The sequence below is a fragment of the Danio aesculapii genome, chromosome 10 (assembly GCF_903798145.1).
Source record: "Danio aesculapii chromosome 10, fDanAes4.1, whole genome shotgun sequence".
NCBI classification, from domain to species: Eukaryota; Metazoa; Chordata; class Actinopteri; order Cypriniformes; family Danionidae; genus Danio; species Danio aesculapii.
This window is the reverse complement of record NC_079444.1, coordinates 8,825,707-8,843,897: the sequence shown is the minus strand read 5'-3', so window position 1 is coordinate 8,843,897 and position 18,191 is coordinate 8,825,707. Positions and strand designations below refer to the sequence as shown.

Here is an 18,191-nt window from a genome sequence, read left to right as displayed (position 1 = left end):
TTGAAAATAAGAGCTACAAAAGTTGAATTGATAGATGAGAACTACAGAATCATCAAGATTTATAGTCTCTGTTGACGTTTGGGGGAAAATTACACCCGAGCAAAAGGTGTCTTGAAGCTGTCATTACAAAACTAGTATAAATACATTTCAGCAGTTAAGTATTTTCACCTTGTGTCATTTCATTATTACACAATGTAATTTCTGAAAAAATCTGGTATAATTTTATATCCGCAGTAACTTTACAAATATATTTATCAGGAACAATTGTGATGTATTCGATACTTACTTTACCTGCTATAATGTATTATTTAATATATTAATATTACTATGTACATATTTTTTGCGCATTGAGATATTTAAATTTTTACAGTTAAGCAAAGGATTAAAAAAAATCTACCATGTAAAGGTTTATACAACATAAGTATTCTACATTTAGAAGTAATATATAATATATAAGTAATATAAGTAGTATAAGTATACAACATTTTATACAATATTATTTAATATTTTATAATACAAAACTGTTGTGACGGGTGATTTTTATGAATTACTTAAGTCTCAGGTAAATAATTAAATGTAATGAACAAGCCACAAAAAAAAAACTTGATCATATGAACGTCTTTATTAAATAAAATAATATATTTTATTAAATATAAAATAATATCCCCTTTTTTACGAAATAAAACAAAACTTCAATTTAAAGAGCTTTTGCAGAGCGTGCTTTTAAAATACAAAAAGAAAATGATTATGTATCATTTCTTTCAAAAATCTTTTATGGTAGTTAACCCAACATTTTAAATAAAAAGGTATAATAACATTGCAATATATAATTAAATGCTTACAAAGCGGTAGCTTGAAGTAGGGAGGCATGCGTGCTTGAAAAATTTATTTTGTTGACCTGCTCTACTTCCATCTGTCCTTGGGACTTCAATGATCCCCAAGGATTAATCTTTCAGGATTATCAATGCTTGCATGAGCATGCTTTTCAGAATTAATTACGTCGCAGTTGTCTGCATTCTTATGGACGTCACAATGGCCACCGTTTATTAAGTCAACAAGGGGTTGTAATTGCGAACCGCATATAGTTGAATGCCCGGTCATTGTAGTAAGGATGTCAGTTCTGAACGGATTAAAAGGTTTACCGTTGTAAAGTTATACCTATAGAAGATGTATTTTCCAATCCATCCAGCTTAAAGTGCTTTCAGAGGAAACCATTTGAAATGAATCATAAATCCGCTTTTCTTGATTCAAACTTAAAAAATTACAATACAAGATTGCCAAAAGTGCTGATGCTGAGCTTGTGCTCGGCCAGATGTTAAACCTTCAACTGATTATTTGAAGTAGTGTTTATCTATCCCTGGATAATTCCTTTTTGCCTCATTGCACTCAGCCCATATAAAAAAATGATGATTCATACAATTACTTATGCTTCTATGAAATAATATATTTGACAAAGACTTGGTATTCCAAGAGGAGTTTTTATTAACTGCATCCATAACTGGTAGACTTGCCTAAATGCATTGTTTTCAGCATAAAAAATGTATAATACAAAAGTTCCTTAATATAATTGTATCCCAGCAGTACAAGAGAAAGGTTTTCTAGACAAACAGCAATGACAAATTTGTGTGAGGACAGTTATACTTAGGTGGTCTGTTTGGTGTGAATTTTTGGAAAGGCAGGCCACCGTGTCCATGAATTAAAAATCAGCCTGTAGGAGGATGGAGTAGGTCAGCACATGGCGTTCTAAAAACATTCTGCAAACCTCTTGGCAGCCCTTTTTACAAACCTCACTTTCCCACGATTCTTTATAGAGGAGGTGTATTCATAGGCTTTTAGTTTTGAATAGTAGTCTGAGAATTTATTGAACAGAATGGAGATCGGCATGCCGTTGAGAATAATTCCAAACGAGATGCATGCAAATGCAAAAATCCTGCCCAGATGGGTCTCTGGAAACATGTCGCCATAGCCCACGGTGGAGATGCTCACCTGTGGAATAAATATAGGAATACTTAGACGTGCCAGTTAATACATATATTTTGAGGTTTAATAAAAATAATAGGTAACACTTTATTTTGATGGTCCATTTGATTAGTAGACTGTCTGCTTAATATCTGTTGATACTGCTCCTTCAACAGACGTTTAACTGACTAAGAAACTTTGCAAGTACATGTCAACTTACTCTAACCCTAATCCTAACCCCAACCTAACAGTCTACTTAAAATCTAATGAGATGAATTGACATGTAGATGCAATGTAACTTAATTCAACAAACGGACCATCAAAATAAAGTGTGACCAAAACATGTTGCTCTTGGGATAAATAGAAGGATTAAGAAGAGCAGTAGGGGATTACACATGGTGGGCAAGTGACACGATTGTGACAGGTGCCGTAGTCACACTTATCACAGTTAAAGATGAAGCATTTAATAGAATTACAGTGGAAACACCCCTCTTGATCTGGCTCGGTCCAAATTCTTCACGAAAATACCATCAGGGGTGTCCAAGCATGTTCCTTAAGGGCCATTGTCATGAGTTTAAATCCGACCTAAATAAACAACTGAACCAACCAAGTAAGGTCTTTAGAATCACTAGAAATTTTTGGCAAGTGTATTGGAGATGGTTGGAGCTAAAATCTGTTGGACATGGGCAGAATTGAACACTCCTAGGTATTACGAGCATTATCATTATCATATTACCATGATACATTCACAGCACATTTTATACACTAATATAAAAAAAATATGTACTTACAGCTGCCCACCACCATGCGTGTGGAATGCTGGTAAAGTTTGTTTTATGCACATCATGCTCAACGGTATACACCATGGCCGAAAATGTTAAGATTCCCATTGCAATGAAGAGGAACAGACAGCCCACTTGTTGGTAACACTGCCGAAGCGTGAAGCCAAATGCTCGAAGTCCAGTAGAGTGGCGTGCTAGTTTAAGGATACGAAATATCCTCATGAGACGCATGATTCTGAGAACTTGGCCCAATTTACCGACCCGTCCTACTGTCTCAATATCGCTACCATGTTTCCAGTAGTCATGGCTCTCGAAACACTCTAGAACCATCTGGAGGTATAATGGAAGGATTGCAATCAAGTCAACAGCATTCAACACACTTCTCACAAAGCGTTTGAGGTCAGGCGTGGACACGAGCCGGAGCAGGTATTCCATGGTGAAAAATGCAATGCAGAAAGTCTCGACATACTCGCAGTAGGTCTTTCCACTTAGTTGTCCGGTGGTTGTTATGTATTGCATTTCCTCTACCGTATTGAGCGTCATTGCCACAAGTGATACCAGCACGAAGAAACTGGAAGCTACAGCCATGAGCTTGGCTATAATTGACGAGAAGGGCTTCTCCATCATGTTCCAAATGAGGAAACGTGTATGCCCAAAAGCCATATCCTGAAACAAGTCCTCATGTTCCTCAGTCTCCACTTCTGCTTCAAGTTCCCTCTGCACCTTCAGCTGTTCGTTGAGTTCATCCTGCCGTTCCTCAAATGAAATTCGACAGCAGCGATGGGTGTTCTTGATACGAACACCCCAATAGTTGATCTCCTCCAAAAAATTGCGTGGACACAGTTCATCTTTTATCCACAGAACTCCAGTCCTATAGAAGTTAAAGATGTTGTGGAAGACATCTGGGTCCCTGTCGAAGAAAAACTCATTGTTGTGGACGGTGTAATCATCACAGAGGTCAAGTTTCCTGTTGTGGTCCGTATATGTTGCGAGACGGCCAATTCTTGTCTTGGGATACTTTGCTGCTACCCTGTAAGAGATCTGGTAGACCTTGCCTCCTACATTGAGGTTAAGCATGTAGTTCTTAACCGGAGAGGACAGTTTACTAGGAGTGGAGAACAGTCGATCCTCTTCATCATCCTCATACTCTGCATAGATGTCGTAAATATCCTTACTTAACTCCTGCATCGAATTCCATGGTTTTACCCAATTGTGCTGACCGAAAGGAAGGTCAGAGTCCTCTGGATCTTTGGGAGCAGGGACTGTGACCCCAAGTTTATAGTTGGGAAAAAGGCTTTGCCTTCTGCCCTTAAGCTTGAGCATGGTGCCGATGTCCTCTCAGCCTGGCAGATGCACAGGTTGCACAGGGCGTAGAGGTATTAGATGAATTTAATACCTCTGAGTCAGACCCCTGAGCAACTACAGGAAGCAGCACTGACTAATGTTGCTGACACAGAGGATCTGAGTGCTTAAAGACTTAAATACTATGATCCTCTTCCAGACTTTATCTACCAACCCTGATGTCTTTCATTTCCCATATATTGACCAATCTCCAACAGAGGATATTACACCATGTGGCTTGTAAACTAAAGCAATGAAGATTTTCTATATACAATTTTTTTTACAAATGTCGCACCAGAGAGAACTATAGTGAGAACGATTTTTCAAAGGGATGGACATCAGAGCATCCCTTTTCTTTGGAATCACACTGTATATTCCAGAAACCCACTCAAAATGAAATAAAAAGTATTTAGTCCCCTTGCCACAACTCAAAGGGTCTAAGGTAAAAGGCTAAACACAAACTTCTCCCCTTTAGTAATTGCCAACATTCTAACCAAATCAATTCTTCAGTCAAGAAGTCATTTCACTCAGATTCCCATTATGTCCCAACAAGGAGAAAAAGACAAATCACAAATAAACAACATGCTGAATAAAGAATCACTGGTACCTAGAGATCCTACTGGAGTATGGTTTCCAAAGTGTTTTTGTTCTATATCTGGTTCTTTGGGGAAATGTAATGTCCACTCACTCACTGCCAGACAAAGATTTTTTTGGGTTTGGTACAACAATATTAAAAGCAACCATTCACAACCATCACAGGAACCTTATGAACCATGATGCACAAGACTGGTTGCTCACTGAAGAGTTGTGATGGGCCATTAATTAGAATATATATGTAGGTCCTGCTTCGGGTAATATTGTGAGTCCAATGTTTACCCTGACATGTTGAATACAGAGTTTACCAATAAAAAAAAACCTCTCATCTGTCCATTACATCTGGCTCCTTTCTGTTGCGATTTAAAAATAGCATTGCTTTTTTTGTAAAGAATCAGGATGTTATTCCCTGTATCCGAGCAAACTTCAGTCATGGCCTCCTTATTACCTACATCCAATGATCAGGAAATTTGCCCTTTTATTATACCCCTACTGAAATTGGCTTCTTGGGGGCTTTTACACAGGAAGAACTTTGAGTTGCTAGAACTATTGTTGACAGTAACTGCTTCATGGCTTGTTCACATCAAAATCAACTGGAAATGGTTTTAGTTCTACGAAAATCTTTTAGTTTAACTAACTTAACAGCTATTTCAGAGCAGGGTCTAATCCAGCACAATAATAACTACAGTGACGTGTACACTGATTGATACAAAACACTGGCACAGTATTTTAGTGTTACAATACATTACCATTCAGAAAGGTAATAGTAGTGCTTACCTGTTGCCTGCGGTGTTATGTTTAGTGCTGTGTAGCTAGCACTACAAGTTGCCATAGAGTTTTCATATTTTGCAGTATCAACACACAATGACATTTTCCTCTTCAGACATTGCCATGGGGCCAGTGCACTCACCACATACCAGCATTGGTACTGATGTTGCATCATTCAGGTAGATGTACACAGGTGGTAGGCGAGGAGACACCACCACTATGATTTTAAAGCACTTTGTTTATAGTACAACAATCAAAGTGCTGTATAAAGCCAGACACAATGTTTTGCTGTCTGACATTACATAATAGACAATACTTTGGTTCCTAAACAGCTAGCCTAACTGCAAAAATAGACAGTTCTTCTCAAATGAATGGTCACAAAGGGTCAACTCGCCTAAAAATAACATTTTCAAATAATTTTACACTCATGTCATAACCCCCAAGATGTTTGCTCATCTTTAGAACAGAAATGAAAGATATTTTGGATCAAATTCAAGAGCTCCCTGATCCACCATGGACTGCAATTGTCCAGATTTATTCAAAGTTCAGAAAGGTACCAACCATCTTCAAAACAGACAATGTATTAATATTGATTAATTCAATCAAAAAATGATCAAGCACACTGTTAGTATAGGGCACACATTCCCAAAAGTGTAGTGTGCTGATATATACCTCAGATGCCCACACAAATTTCTCTTTGATGTATACCTCAGATGCGTTGGTGCTTTTTTTAAAGTCACAAAACTTGAACGTAAATGTAGCTTCATAAATTTCAGATTGAACTGAAGGCATAGGTTCTGCTTTTTATTATGGACTTTTAAATGAGTCAGGACTATTGCGGTCTAGAGGAAGAGGGAGCTCTCAGATTTCATCTAAAAAATGTTACAGGTGCAGTTCGTAAGTTGACACCCAGTGGTTGAACTAGGTATTGCACTGCTAGTTCAAAACGCATGCAAACTCAGGTTGCCAGATTGATGCCACAAACAGGAGTGTGCCTGACTATCGAGCCTAAAGGCTGATTTAAAGTTGTGTTCTATATAAAAGCAACAGTATGCAATAGAAGGAATAATTTCCATATTAAAATGAGTTTGTTCTAATCAACACCTGAAATTGATATTTTAGAAACAGTTTCTATTTCTTGCATCTGAACAACAGGATTAACTGACAGTTATCACCTCACCATGCACCACATACACCTCATGTGCTTTATTCAGTGTTAAATGCTAACAAGGGCTACTTTTACATGGACACCAATAATTCGATTTTAATGCAATTAAGACAATACTCAACAAGACAAGAGTTTACCATTGTGGAAATACAAATTTATATTATCTAGTTTCTAATGAACAATAATCTACATAGAACTCAAAAGTTATATTTTTTGTTTTTTTGATTATATCATTTTATTAACAGCCCAGCCATGAGAGACATTAACCTTTGTCTTTCTGACTACTGGCTGAGCCAAAGTGATGCAAATGCTACGGACAGGCTTTTAACGACTCTGCCTTTGGGTGATGCTTTCATGCTAAAGAAACCCTTTTGTTGATTAACTCATCTGGTCAGTTGCTGTGCAGGCCGCGAACACCTATATGCTGATTATCATGCCGACTCCAAAACTTAATTTGCATGCTTTGTTTAGCCATCTTCCCTCCTCCTAACATGACAATATAGACAGGACATCCTTGTTTTAATTTAGACTTGTGATAAAACTCGCAGACTTCAGACCTCCAGTAGGCTCTAGCAGACACATGGACTTCTTGAAGATGCTGTATGACTGCAGATTAACCAACACGTCTCAATAAAGGAATTCTGCTTGTTTTGAGTTTCCTGGACTGGGTTCTTCACTCATTTATTTTTACAACACCATGTAAACAGCGATTTTTGATTAATTTAATCAGATTAAAGGTCATATACGAACTAAAGAGAAATTGAATTAAGACATGTGGAGTATGCCGATTTTAGTCGTATTAAAGTGCAGTACAGACATGTAAACACCTTAATAGAATTATTACCGTCATGTAGGACTTTTCACAGTGTTTTGCGACAGGATAATCACACACATGGCTGTTTGACACTCTCTGGACCTACTGAGTCAGTGCAGACTACAGACACCTGCATCGTGAAATGCGGAGGCTTTCTCTTCCATTCAGCATGCGGTATGAACTTCAGTTAAATCAACGTTCTTCCAGCAGTTCAAAGTTGCATCCAATATCTCGTTTGTCACAGCGGGCATGTCCGAATGAAAGTGAAAGTGTTAAACCACAGTTAAAGTCGACAAATTAATAATGAAACACCCGAAATTACATGAAACTCCGGAGGAAATGCGGATAGCGCGGTGACGCAATGACATTAATCGAATTATGTGCTATAACATGTAAAACAGGATCATGAAAGAAACATTTAAAAAGCAACTCATGTAAATGCCTTAATCTTATTACTGTCTTAATTAGATTAAGGCAAATAATTTGATTACTGATGACCATGTAAACGTAGACATTGTGAGTTTGAATGGCATTTTACATGACATTTATTGCCATACTACTGAAAGCAGCAGCACAGTTCAATTCTGATATTATAAATAAACTGTTTGAAATTGAACTTTTGAACTTTGAAATAATGTAAACCAACTCAGTGATTCAGCATGTACATTTAATAATGTTAAAGAGGTTTAATATGTATTAATTAGATTGTAAACCTTACCATTAACCATTTTGTAGGAGTGCACTATTCTGTGCTTCTGAATGGCTGTATTTAAACATCTGTCGTGTTTCGTCTGGTGCAATCGGCCAAATTCTTATCACTGCAAATCTTGTCATGTTGCGTGTTGTTAGGACACGGGGCTACAAGGTAACCTGCTCACCTAATGTTTAAATTCGTAATATTTATGTTATTTGCTATTAATAACCTCAAGTGGAACTTTGAATCTGCGTCTCATTTCGGAGTCTGCTACTGTCCACTTGAGGTCAAATTTTGGTTCAGAGTCTGACTGAAATATGCTGTTTTCCACCAAGGCAGCCCGGGGTGCTTAAATATAATTGGCTAAAGTGGCAGTGGGTGGGTTAAAAGACCAAAACAAAGACAGCATTCCGGCACATAACAGACATTTTCAAAGCAGACAATCTGACTTTAGCATTGTTTTTCAGATAAACAAGAATGTTCACTTGGCATGTTTCTTAAATATCTGCAAACATATTATGGTATTTATATGCTTTACAAGAGTCAAAAATGTACATACAGCACTTTTAAACTGTTTTGAAGATGAACGAAGCTCGCAGGGGATTGGAATGACATGAGCATGAGTGACTAAGTATTTTCATTTTTGGGTGAATTTCATAGTAACACTTCATGGGTTTTTATTCCTGCAAGAGTAGGAATCATTCACAATCTCTGCAATGTGTCTAGACAGCAAAATTGTAGAGTGAATCCAATGTCATTTCATCATGCCTGTATTGCAGTGGCAGCACTTTATAAATATCAGTTTGCATCATGATTCTGTAAACGACCCTCAAAACACAAAAAGTCAAGGCTTTAAGGAAGTCTGGAGTTTGCTAGTAGTTATGACACTGAATGACTGCATTTATTTGCACTCAACACATAATTACCATCAGAGTTCAGCATAGCATTACGTGTAGGCGACCTAGACTGAATCTCGAGTCTTAGGAGCCTAAAAAACGACAAGGGAATCTGCGGTTAACAAAGCAGCATAATTTAAACTTTAATTTTATTTTACGGTTTGCAAATGTTTCCTTTTCACAATACAGAGCATTTCATCCCCCTGTACACTGCTATAAAAGGTCACAGGAACAGCACACAAACATACAAAATAGGTTTAACAAACTCCATTTTTTTTTTGTTTTTTGTTTTTAAATACATCATCCTCTACCCTGGTACAGTGCCCAACCATAGCAAAATTGTCTCAGTCAAATGTATACAATCTTATTTACAGAGGAACATTTGATCAAAGTGCTTGAGGAATCCTGATTATGTTTTTTCCAGAGAGGGATATATACAATGTTTTACAAACGTCGTAACAGCACTTTTCCCCATAGAGCATTTTTTAATCCCAGCAAGACTCACGAAGCATCTCTGGGAAACAATGTTCATTATGAGAAAGAAAGAAACTTACATCTTAAAGACATGATCATCTAAAATATGCATTTTCATTTAAATATTTCAGGCATCCACACACACTGCTAGCCATCTACTCAGCATTCTGGTTCTTGAGTTAATTCTAACATCCTTGTAAGTAGGACGCAAGGCTGTTGAATCATTTTTGGGCCTTCTATGGTGTACGTGAAGTTAAAATCATAATCCCAATGGAATTCCTTGATGCTTTTGGAGCACACTCAGCCTGAGCAGGATGCAAATACTTTCTTGTACCACAAATGACATCCTCTGATTGGGATTTGGAGGGGGACAAAACTTGAAAATGCAATTCAGAAGGCAGCTGGTTGTGAAACCGTCGAAACGGCAGCAGTTGCCATTGGTGCCAAGTGGCTACTAAATAAACCGGAGCATTGTAGGGGGGGGGGGGCTTGGGTTATGACAAGTCATCTTCTGTGTTTACCATTGAGATCTGCAGGAAAAGGACTGGAAAGATTAGAGGACTGAATGTTTGCTTGTAACAGTGATTGTAGACTACTAATCTACGGTTTCACTGATCTGAAACCGCAGGTGATGAATAAGCGTTACTCACAGCAGGGTACGTGTGACCTACAGAAGCGCTGTGTCTACTGATATCGATATTGAGGTCTTCCTCTGTGGTCTTCAGATACACTGGGTTGTCGAAGTTCATGCTCTTCTTGTTTTTGATCTGCCAGTTGCGCCACATTAAGTAACCACCAGCAGCAGCCATGGCCAATAATACTGCAAGTAAAGAACAATAAAAATAATGACTTAACTAAAATAGTAAGGAACTTGTAGAATGAGACATTTATGAGATGATTTTTATTTAAAAATACTTTAAAATTCCTTTCAGACGCCTCCAATTTTTTTTGTTTTCAAATATGGAGGGACATTTGCTTTTAAAATTTTTTTTTTTTATTTACGAACAGATTACATGGTCAAAATTCATTTTGAAACAGACCTAAAATATTAGGGCTGCCACCTAAGCCAAGGACAAGAGGCTTGGTCGACAAGTTTTAGTAGTCGTTTAGAGATTTATTATTATTTATTTATTTATTTATTTTTTAATGCACAACTTTTTGAAAAAATTGTTATGTTAACATGCAACATACAAAGCAATTATTAAAAGACAGAAAAAGCAAAACAACAACAACAACAACAAAGACCATCAGTTCCTCCAGTTTTTTTTACATGGGTTAACAATGTTACACATATTTCTAGGCCAGTGGGAACAGGCAATATGGTGATCTTGCAGACAAATCACAGTGTTATACCTTTAAACTGTTATCCTTGACATTAGACAGATAATTAAAAAAGGGTTTCAGGTGGCTTTGAAGCCAGCAATGTTATCAGAAAGATTGTGTCCAAGTCTCCCTAAATGTAAAAAGCAAGAAAATTCTGAAAGCCAGCATTTTAAAAAAAAGTTTTGTTTTTTTTAGCCATCACCATTTCATATTGGACAGCTTTTTTTAATTTGATGACTGAACCCACGAAGTGAGTCAGACCAACCAAAAACAGCGATTGCTGGATAAGGGTCACAAGAATAAGCCTTAAAGTAGAGTCTGAAAATTTCCCTCAAACTCAAAACGTTTTGGGCATGACCAATTTTGAAAATGTTAAATGCAGCCTCTATTGATTTTAATTACAATCATTAGTTGCGTTCGACTTCATGTAGCGCTGCACAGATCAATCGAAATCTGTCTTAAAGCAGTGCATGCAGGTTAGAAATTATGTCCCGATTACAGCGTTTGAAGAGCGACTGCTGGAACTGCGATGACAACACTGATATTACATGACTGGCCGAGTTCACCGCATGACAACAACCACGTGTTTCCGGTTTATTATTGGACAAATTCCGATTTACAAATTTCAAAACAAACAATTCACTTTTCATAACATCTCTATCTTGTATACATTGTGCTTATTAAAAGACTACAAATATTTTACTGCAGTAATCATCTTTTGGTAAATAATTTGTTTATAATGACTAGATTGCTTGCATAAGTTTATTTTCGAACTTTTTTCATACAGACTATTTACTGCATTCAGCTCCATAAACGATTTAAATGATATATTTCAGTGAATAACCTAAATATTAACTCAAGTCTTACAGACTTTAAATAAAATAATTATCATCATTGATCCTGCCACCCTAACGGTTTCTTAACAAATTAAGTTAAAGAACTATTTTATTTAATATATAAATATACTGTCAATCGATTAACAAAAAAAAAAAAAAAAAAAAAAAAAAAAAAAAAAAAAAAAAAAACCCTCTCTGCAATTAGATCGTACTTAATCGAATTTAAAAGACTGAAATGTGTAATTGGCTGTTCAAACGTAAAATTAATGTAAACACGGCAAAAAACTATTTTAAATTCAAAATATGATTGTTTATTAGAATTTTTGTTTAACTTGTAACCCAGATTTCTTCATGTAAACAACATACCTGCAATAAACCATCAAGATCCTCAAACTGTTGGCTTGACAGCCATATTCATTACAGAAATAAACAAGAGTTGAGAACATTAATTATAAAGTAGAAAGAATTTTGTTCAGTCCCCCTTTATATTCAGCCAGTTAAGACAGTCCCGTCTGTCGATCAAGGAACGATGTGGCCCTTTTCTTTTGAATGATGTGACCTGAGAGTGAGAACAGTCTCTTAACAAGCAGAATCAACATAGGAATTTCGGCGACTAATTTTGGTGCCACTAGTTCTATGACAAAGACGCAAGGAGGATCAAGGGGTACATCAAAAGGCACCCACAGGTACGTGTTGTGTCACACCAAAGACTAATTCTTACAGGGACTTTAGGTCACACCATCTCTAAACATTTAATTCTAAACAACTTTGAGGGATACACCATTGGCGATGTTTAGGCGTTTGTTCTTGTTGTGTTACTTTATGGTCTTGTATGAAGGGAGCCTGTGATTGTGTCTTTTGATGATGGCTAACACATCCATCGGTGTAGAAAAAGAGAGATGTAAAATAAGGTAAAAAAGACCAGGAAAACGTCTTGTGCTCCTAATGGCTAGTTCGCCACTGCACCTTGGTCCTGATTTTATTTCAAACAAGGGTTACCCTGTACCAAGATGGCAGCTCAATTGACATTAATTCTATTTGAAAATAACCTACATGACATCTACTGTATGCATCTATGGTTGTGCAAATATAGCCTATAGCCTACCAGGTTCAAGTACTCACACATGCTTATAAACAAGTGCATAATGTTGTGGTTTTCATAAAAGTCATGTTTTTGTAGTTGAGACCATAACGGTTCATTAAAATAATAATAATAATAATAATAAATATACATTTTTTGGAACCCATTCATTTACTGTACATGACAATGTCGTTTTGGGGGAAAAGTCTGAGTGGATTTAAATTAAGAGTACAGTTTCTTATTTTGCAAAATCATCTTAAATACCAATTCAAGAGTTCACACTTAGCTGATGATTATAAAGCATGTTAAGCATGCTGTCCCGGGAGAGAGCCCTGAGCTTATAAGATCCTCCCGGGGCTCCCTCCAATTTGCAAGGCAAGAGGAGAGTTTGAGCTCAGGTAGATCGAGAACTCCCTGCTGTAGTAGCTAATGAACAGATAGTGATTGCTCTTAAGAGAACTACTTACTAGGAGCATGTCTATGGTGCAGATTTGGATTAGTCATTTAACTTAAAGTGCATGTTTTTGGATAGTGTGAGGAAACCGGGGAACCCAGGGGAAACCCACGTGAGCACGGGGAGAACATGTACACTCCACACAGAAACGCTGGGTAGCTTGGTAAGAACTAGATCCAGTGACGTTCTTGCTTTGAGGCAACAGTGCTAACCACTGGGCCACTTATCTAGGAAAGGGGTGTAAAAGGGGATTCTTCAAAATAAAGATGGCAGTTATATGGAACTTAGGGTATTTATAGTGGCTTAAGAACCGCCTGATTGGTGAATCATAAATTGAATAATGCGGGACCAGCCGCAAGCAATCATAAGCACGTGATCCCCTCGAAACTAGTTTAAACTTTGCTAAATAAAAAGTAATAATAAAAAAAAGAATATTGTAATGGGATACAGCATAATATAGGAGCAGAAACTTTGTACTTACACACAGGTAGAATCGCCCAGGCGGCAGCAGATCCTCTGGCTGATGTATTAACCTCATGTATGGAGGTGCTTAGGTTTCCTTCTGTAGATGGAAAAAACAAACAAAATAAAATCATTTTATGACCATCGTGTTATGGAACACGACAAACAATGAAATGTAAACTATATAAAGAATCGGCCAAGCAACATGTAAATAATAGTGGAAAATGCAATTTGGTTATGAGTAAGCAGACAAGCAGCAGCAAAAGGATGAATGGGACTCTCTTGAATGAAAGAAAAAGCCAGCCACTGAATTCAGTCTTGTTATTCAGAATAGTTAGGATTTTCTATTCTAAATGTATAGTTAAAGGTTAGGGGTTTATAATTAGAAAGATTCCAGAAGATAAGAGGCAGCTAGGCCTTACCAGTATGAACTGGTTCAGAGACAACCTTCGATACTGCAGATGCTTTAAAAGAAAATAAAAGGTTTATAAGCACTGGAGGCCCATTTTACATATTATACAATTACTAACTCTATAACCATTATACATGTCATGGAACATGGTAATAACAGTATATTAGTAATAACCTACTAGCTACAAGTAATCCAACCACAGTCAACAATATAGGCGAGATCCATGGCGTTCAAGCTACTAAGGCCTAAATTTGCATATTTCAGGGTTCTTAAAGACCCACCAGTCCAAAAATAAAAAAAATAAAAAAAACATTGAAGACCTACTTGGTAACGGTGTTAATTTAAAGACCAAAATGCAGTCAAAGCCAATATTAATTAGCTAACCAATGTTAATTCTTGTTTAACTGCTCTATGGTATCCTTCATTTTGCCATTTTAAGGAGATTCTGTGCTCCTATTGGTCAGCGTCACCCATGTGACAGAACTCAAGGACAACGGGAACAAAAATGCTAGACTTTCTATGATGAGGTTGTGAAGCGTCTCAGACATGGCAATGGTTGTCATGCACTATGACACTACACAAGAAGAAATGATTGAATCTTGCATTCTGATACCCATTGTTGTACAAACCCCCATGATACCCTACATCAAGAATCAAAAAGAATCAGCTTCAGTTGTGAGCAGTATAATCTTTTAAAAATACTTGAATCCATACTTGTTTTGAGGAGGAATAGCATTAGTTAAAATTCCCAAAACCTCACAGAAGTGATCTTAGGAATAGGTCAGTCATCACCACTACAGCCTTACTGCTAGCTGGACCTGTTAACCTACTGTAGGTCACTTCTACAGATTTTAAATAGCGAAGCCTACTGTCTACGGCAGGAAGCAAATCAAAGCCATTGATCAATCTCCATGCGCATGCAGTTAGCATCCTATCTAACTGCTTTACCTTTTGGGTGACTGGGGCGAGTAGTTACCTGCCCTCCGTCTTGAGGGGCGGCAGAAGTTGCCTCTGTCATAAAAGATCAATACAGCCAAAGCAATAAAACGGCCAATTCTTAGCTCTATGGTAACTTGTTTTTAGATAGCTTTTAAGACCCAAATATGACCAACAAAAATGGATCGTGAATGACAAACATGTAACAATGCAAATGGAAGCTTGTTTAGCATTACATGGTTTCACATTGTAAAGTTATGCGTTGCGTACCTGCTCTGCAGCGCAAGCCATCTGAAGCCAGGGTTTGGCCTTCCGGACACACGCAGGTGAATTTAGGGGAATGTTTATTAATTTGTGGAGCTGGTAGACACATGAAGGAACAGCCTCCATTCTCCATCTTCTCATTACACCAGTTAGTCCCTGAGATGAAAAATAAAAAAGGTGGTGACTGAATTGATACAGAATGACATAGGCAGGGTTCAAATGATGCCATTTCGAAACAAGGGAGAAGCTTGTGAATGTCACAGAATCAGAAAAAACAAAAAGGACTTAAGTCTCTTGACGGGGTTTGTTGCTGTTCAGCAATAAATAAAAGACCCACCAGATAGCTGAATTAGCTCATGGTACACAATGATATCCTGGGGTTCGTTGAGGTTGCTGGCCAGCAGAGTTACATCAGATCCTGTGAACTTGTTCGCGCCATAGATTGCCTCATTCTCACCATCTGTCCAGAACACTCGGTCCTGGGATGACATAATAAAAACAGTGGGAAAATACCAGGAATTAAACATGGTATAACAGAAATCAGTACCATCAATAAAGGTCAGTTGTGATTAATCTAGGTGGTGTACCTCAAAAACAGTAAGAGCAAAAGGGTGGGCTAGGTAATCAGGAGACTGCAGCACCTTCCGACGGTTGTCTCCATTCAAGTCTACGCTACAAAGCATGTGCAGCTTGGAATCCACCCAGTAGAGCCTTCCCTTGATCAAATCTATAAAAGGCAAGAGTCACGATTAGAGGACAATTTATTATTTTGGCTGACTGCTCATTGGTCTTACAATGGCCAAGTCAAGAGAGACCACCACAATTGTGAAAAAAACAGTTGGGCGGCAGATTAGCTCAAACCATAAATACACACACCTGGACAGTTAGGCAAGTCCTCCAGAATTACCAATCCCAAATGGCTTGCACACTTCACTTGGGGTCTTGTAGACTTGCGATTGTCTATTAAATCAACAAGATGGTAGGGTGTCCCATTCCTTATTTTAGCTTTTAAAATGGTGCATGCAAGCACCTTTGTGGCTGCTAAGTGTGAAGTCCATCACTCAAAGCAGTATATATCAGCAAATTGCAGATCATGACTACAAGGGTATGGGGTGCCATTTGGGATTGGGCAATTCCTTACGGGTAAAAGGCAGCTATGTTTAAGCAGGTTTGCATCTAAAGAATACAAGACTGTGACCCTCCAGGAACTACTTTTTTTATTGCTTGTGCACACTGGAAGAATTATCATGTGATCACGTGACTTCTGACGTTTAACATCTCATGACTAATCAGAGGGCACTAATGTCATCGTGTACACATGTAAAAAGGCAGACCAACTTGATTTATTCATGTGTCCTGAGCTGCTGAAGATACAGCAAAATCACGACTTACTGGTGCTTAAACAAAAAAATGTCTACATTTATTGCAGATCAAACAGGATTAGATAGCTTAATTTCACTCTTTTTTTCAGGTTTATAACTTTTTCCCACAAATTTCGAAACAGGTGTGCTGTAGTGGAGTGGAAAAGCTTCCGCAATAAAAACACAAGAAAAAAAAAAAAAAGCATGAAGGCGACTTCTTGTTTTGTGCAACATGTAAATGTTAGCTGCATAGCACCACCTTGTGTACTGGGGAATTTCCTTAAGCGAAATATATTGTCAGGTAGTGATTTTGCACCTTCCCCTGGCTCGTTTCCAGTGAAAATTGCTTGGGCATGAATGTTGAAAAATGTTGGGGGAAAAAAAGCTGATAAGCAAAAAAACATCCTGGTGTACGAGCTTTACTTTGTTTTATCATCCACATATGCAGAGTTCAGACTGCACGATTTTTAAAGTAGTGGCATCATAGATGTTTTCACACTGCATGACTAGTGAAAAAAGTGCATGGCTAGGGGTAGCATTCTGTTGGTGTTGTGTTTACACTGTAGGATGGATCGGTGACAGGGGGGGTTTCACACTGCATGACATTACAATACGAGAATAACTGACAACTTTGTCTTGGTCCACAAACTACGTCTCCCAACCAAACGCATGCGAGAAGTGACATTGAAAATGCAAGGTCAAGTTGTATATCTTTTGTTATTAACTACATAATGAGAAAGAATTCTTAAGTGGGGAAGAACATTTATTTATTTTGCTCACCTGGCATTTGGAGGCAATCTTTTTTTTGGGCAAAGTTTTTTTTCCTCGATCCACTTGTGGTATTGCTCAGATGACACAAACAGGCACGGGTGCTCCTGCCAAATTTACACTAGCTTTTCCCCCAATTTCTTGGGTGTAAAAGAGTGAAAAGCAGCACTTTTAACTTGGCTATACCTATACTAGTGGATGCTGCTCTTTAATTGACTAGGTAATAACCAATGTTATTTTCAATCAGAACATTTTACACAGCATGATTTTGAATCGCTGACAGCTACAGATATTTAGCAAGCCAAATATCTTACAGGGGTCGGCGACTCCTCAGCAATTCTCTCAGAACGCGTCTTTGATAGTTCACACGGTGTCATTTTTACTTGCGTAAACGAGCACTGATTTGCTTGTGATTTCAGGCATTTCAAGAGTTCACACTTAGCTGATGATTGATTATAAAGTTTGTTTGGCATGCTGTCCTGGGAGAGAGCCCTGAGCTTATAAGATCCTCCCTCCTCGGGGCTCCCTCCAATTTGCAAGGCGAGAGGGGAGTTAGAGCTCAGGTAGATCTCGAGAACTCCCCTGCTGTAGTAGCTAATGAACAGATAGTGATTGGTCTTAAGAGATAACTACTTACTAGGAGCATGTCTATGGTGCAGATTTGGAATAGTCATTTAACTTAAATTGTATGTTTTTGGGCAGTGGGAGGAAATGGGGGAACCCAGGGGAAACCCACGTGAACACGGGGAGAACGTGTAAACTCCACACAGAAACGCTGGCTGGATTGGTAAGGGCTAGAACCAG

At 37.9% G+C, this 18,191-nt stretch overlaps 2 protein-coding genes across 6 annotated transcripts in view; both read right to left on the bottom strand.

Annotated features, from left to right (window-relative positions):
- Positions 1–1,606: 1,606 nt before the first annotated feature.
- kcnv2a (potassium channel, subfamily V, member 2a) lies at positions 1,607–4,066 on the bottom strand. Its single transcript, XM_056467249.1, has 2 exons — positions 2,751–4,066; positions 1,607–1,986 (listed from the first exon to the last, which is right to left on the bottom strand). The coding sequence occupies exons 1-2, from the start codon at positions 4,062–4,064 to the stop codon at positions 1,744–1,746; spliced, it is 1,557 nt and encodes a 518-aa protein (XP_056323224.1). The 5' UTR covers positions 4,065–4,066; the 3' UTR covers positions 1,607–1,743.
- Positions 4,067–9,134: 5,068 nt separating this feature from the next.
- vldlr (very low density lipoprotein receptor) overlaps positions 9,135–18,191 on the bottom strand; it is a 52,088-nt gene continuing 43,031 nt past the window's right edge. Inside the window, exons 13-20 of one of the 5 annotated variants that reach the window (XM_056467072.1) lie at positions 15,846–15,985; positions 15,596–15,737; positions 15,265–15,414; positions 15,007–15,069; positions 14,069–14,110; positions 13,666–13,746; positions 10,141–10,310; positions 9,135–10,034 (exon numbers count right to left, since the gene is read on the bottom strand). In XM_056467072.1, the coding sequence (XP_056323047.1) occupies positions 10,008–10,034; positions 10,141–10,310; positions 13,666–13,746; positions 14,069–14,110; positions 15,007–15,069; positions 15,265–15,414; positions 15,596–15,737; positions 15,846–15,985 (815 nt within the window). In that variant the 3' untranslated portion in view covers positions 9,135–10,007. The remainder of the gene's footprint in view (positions 10,035–10,140; positions 10,311–13,665; positions 13,747–14,068; positions 14,111–15,006; positions 15,070–15,264; positions 15,415–15,595; positions 15,738–15,845; positions 15,986–18,191) is intronic. The other 4 variants (XM_056467071.1, XM_056467074.1, XM_056467075.1 and 1 more) reach the window with 4 other exon arrangements.

Bases quoted from the DNA above. Each gene is read 5' to 3' on its own strand.
- kcnv2a (XM_056467249.1), bottom strand. From the start codon at position 4,064: ATGCTCAAGCTTAAGGGCAGAAGGCAAAGCCTTTTTCCCAACTATAAA. The intron at 1,987-2,750 runs GTAAGTACATAT...TTTATTCCACAG, and splicing joins ACGCATGGTGGTGGGCAGCT to GTGAGCATCTCCACCGTGGG.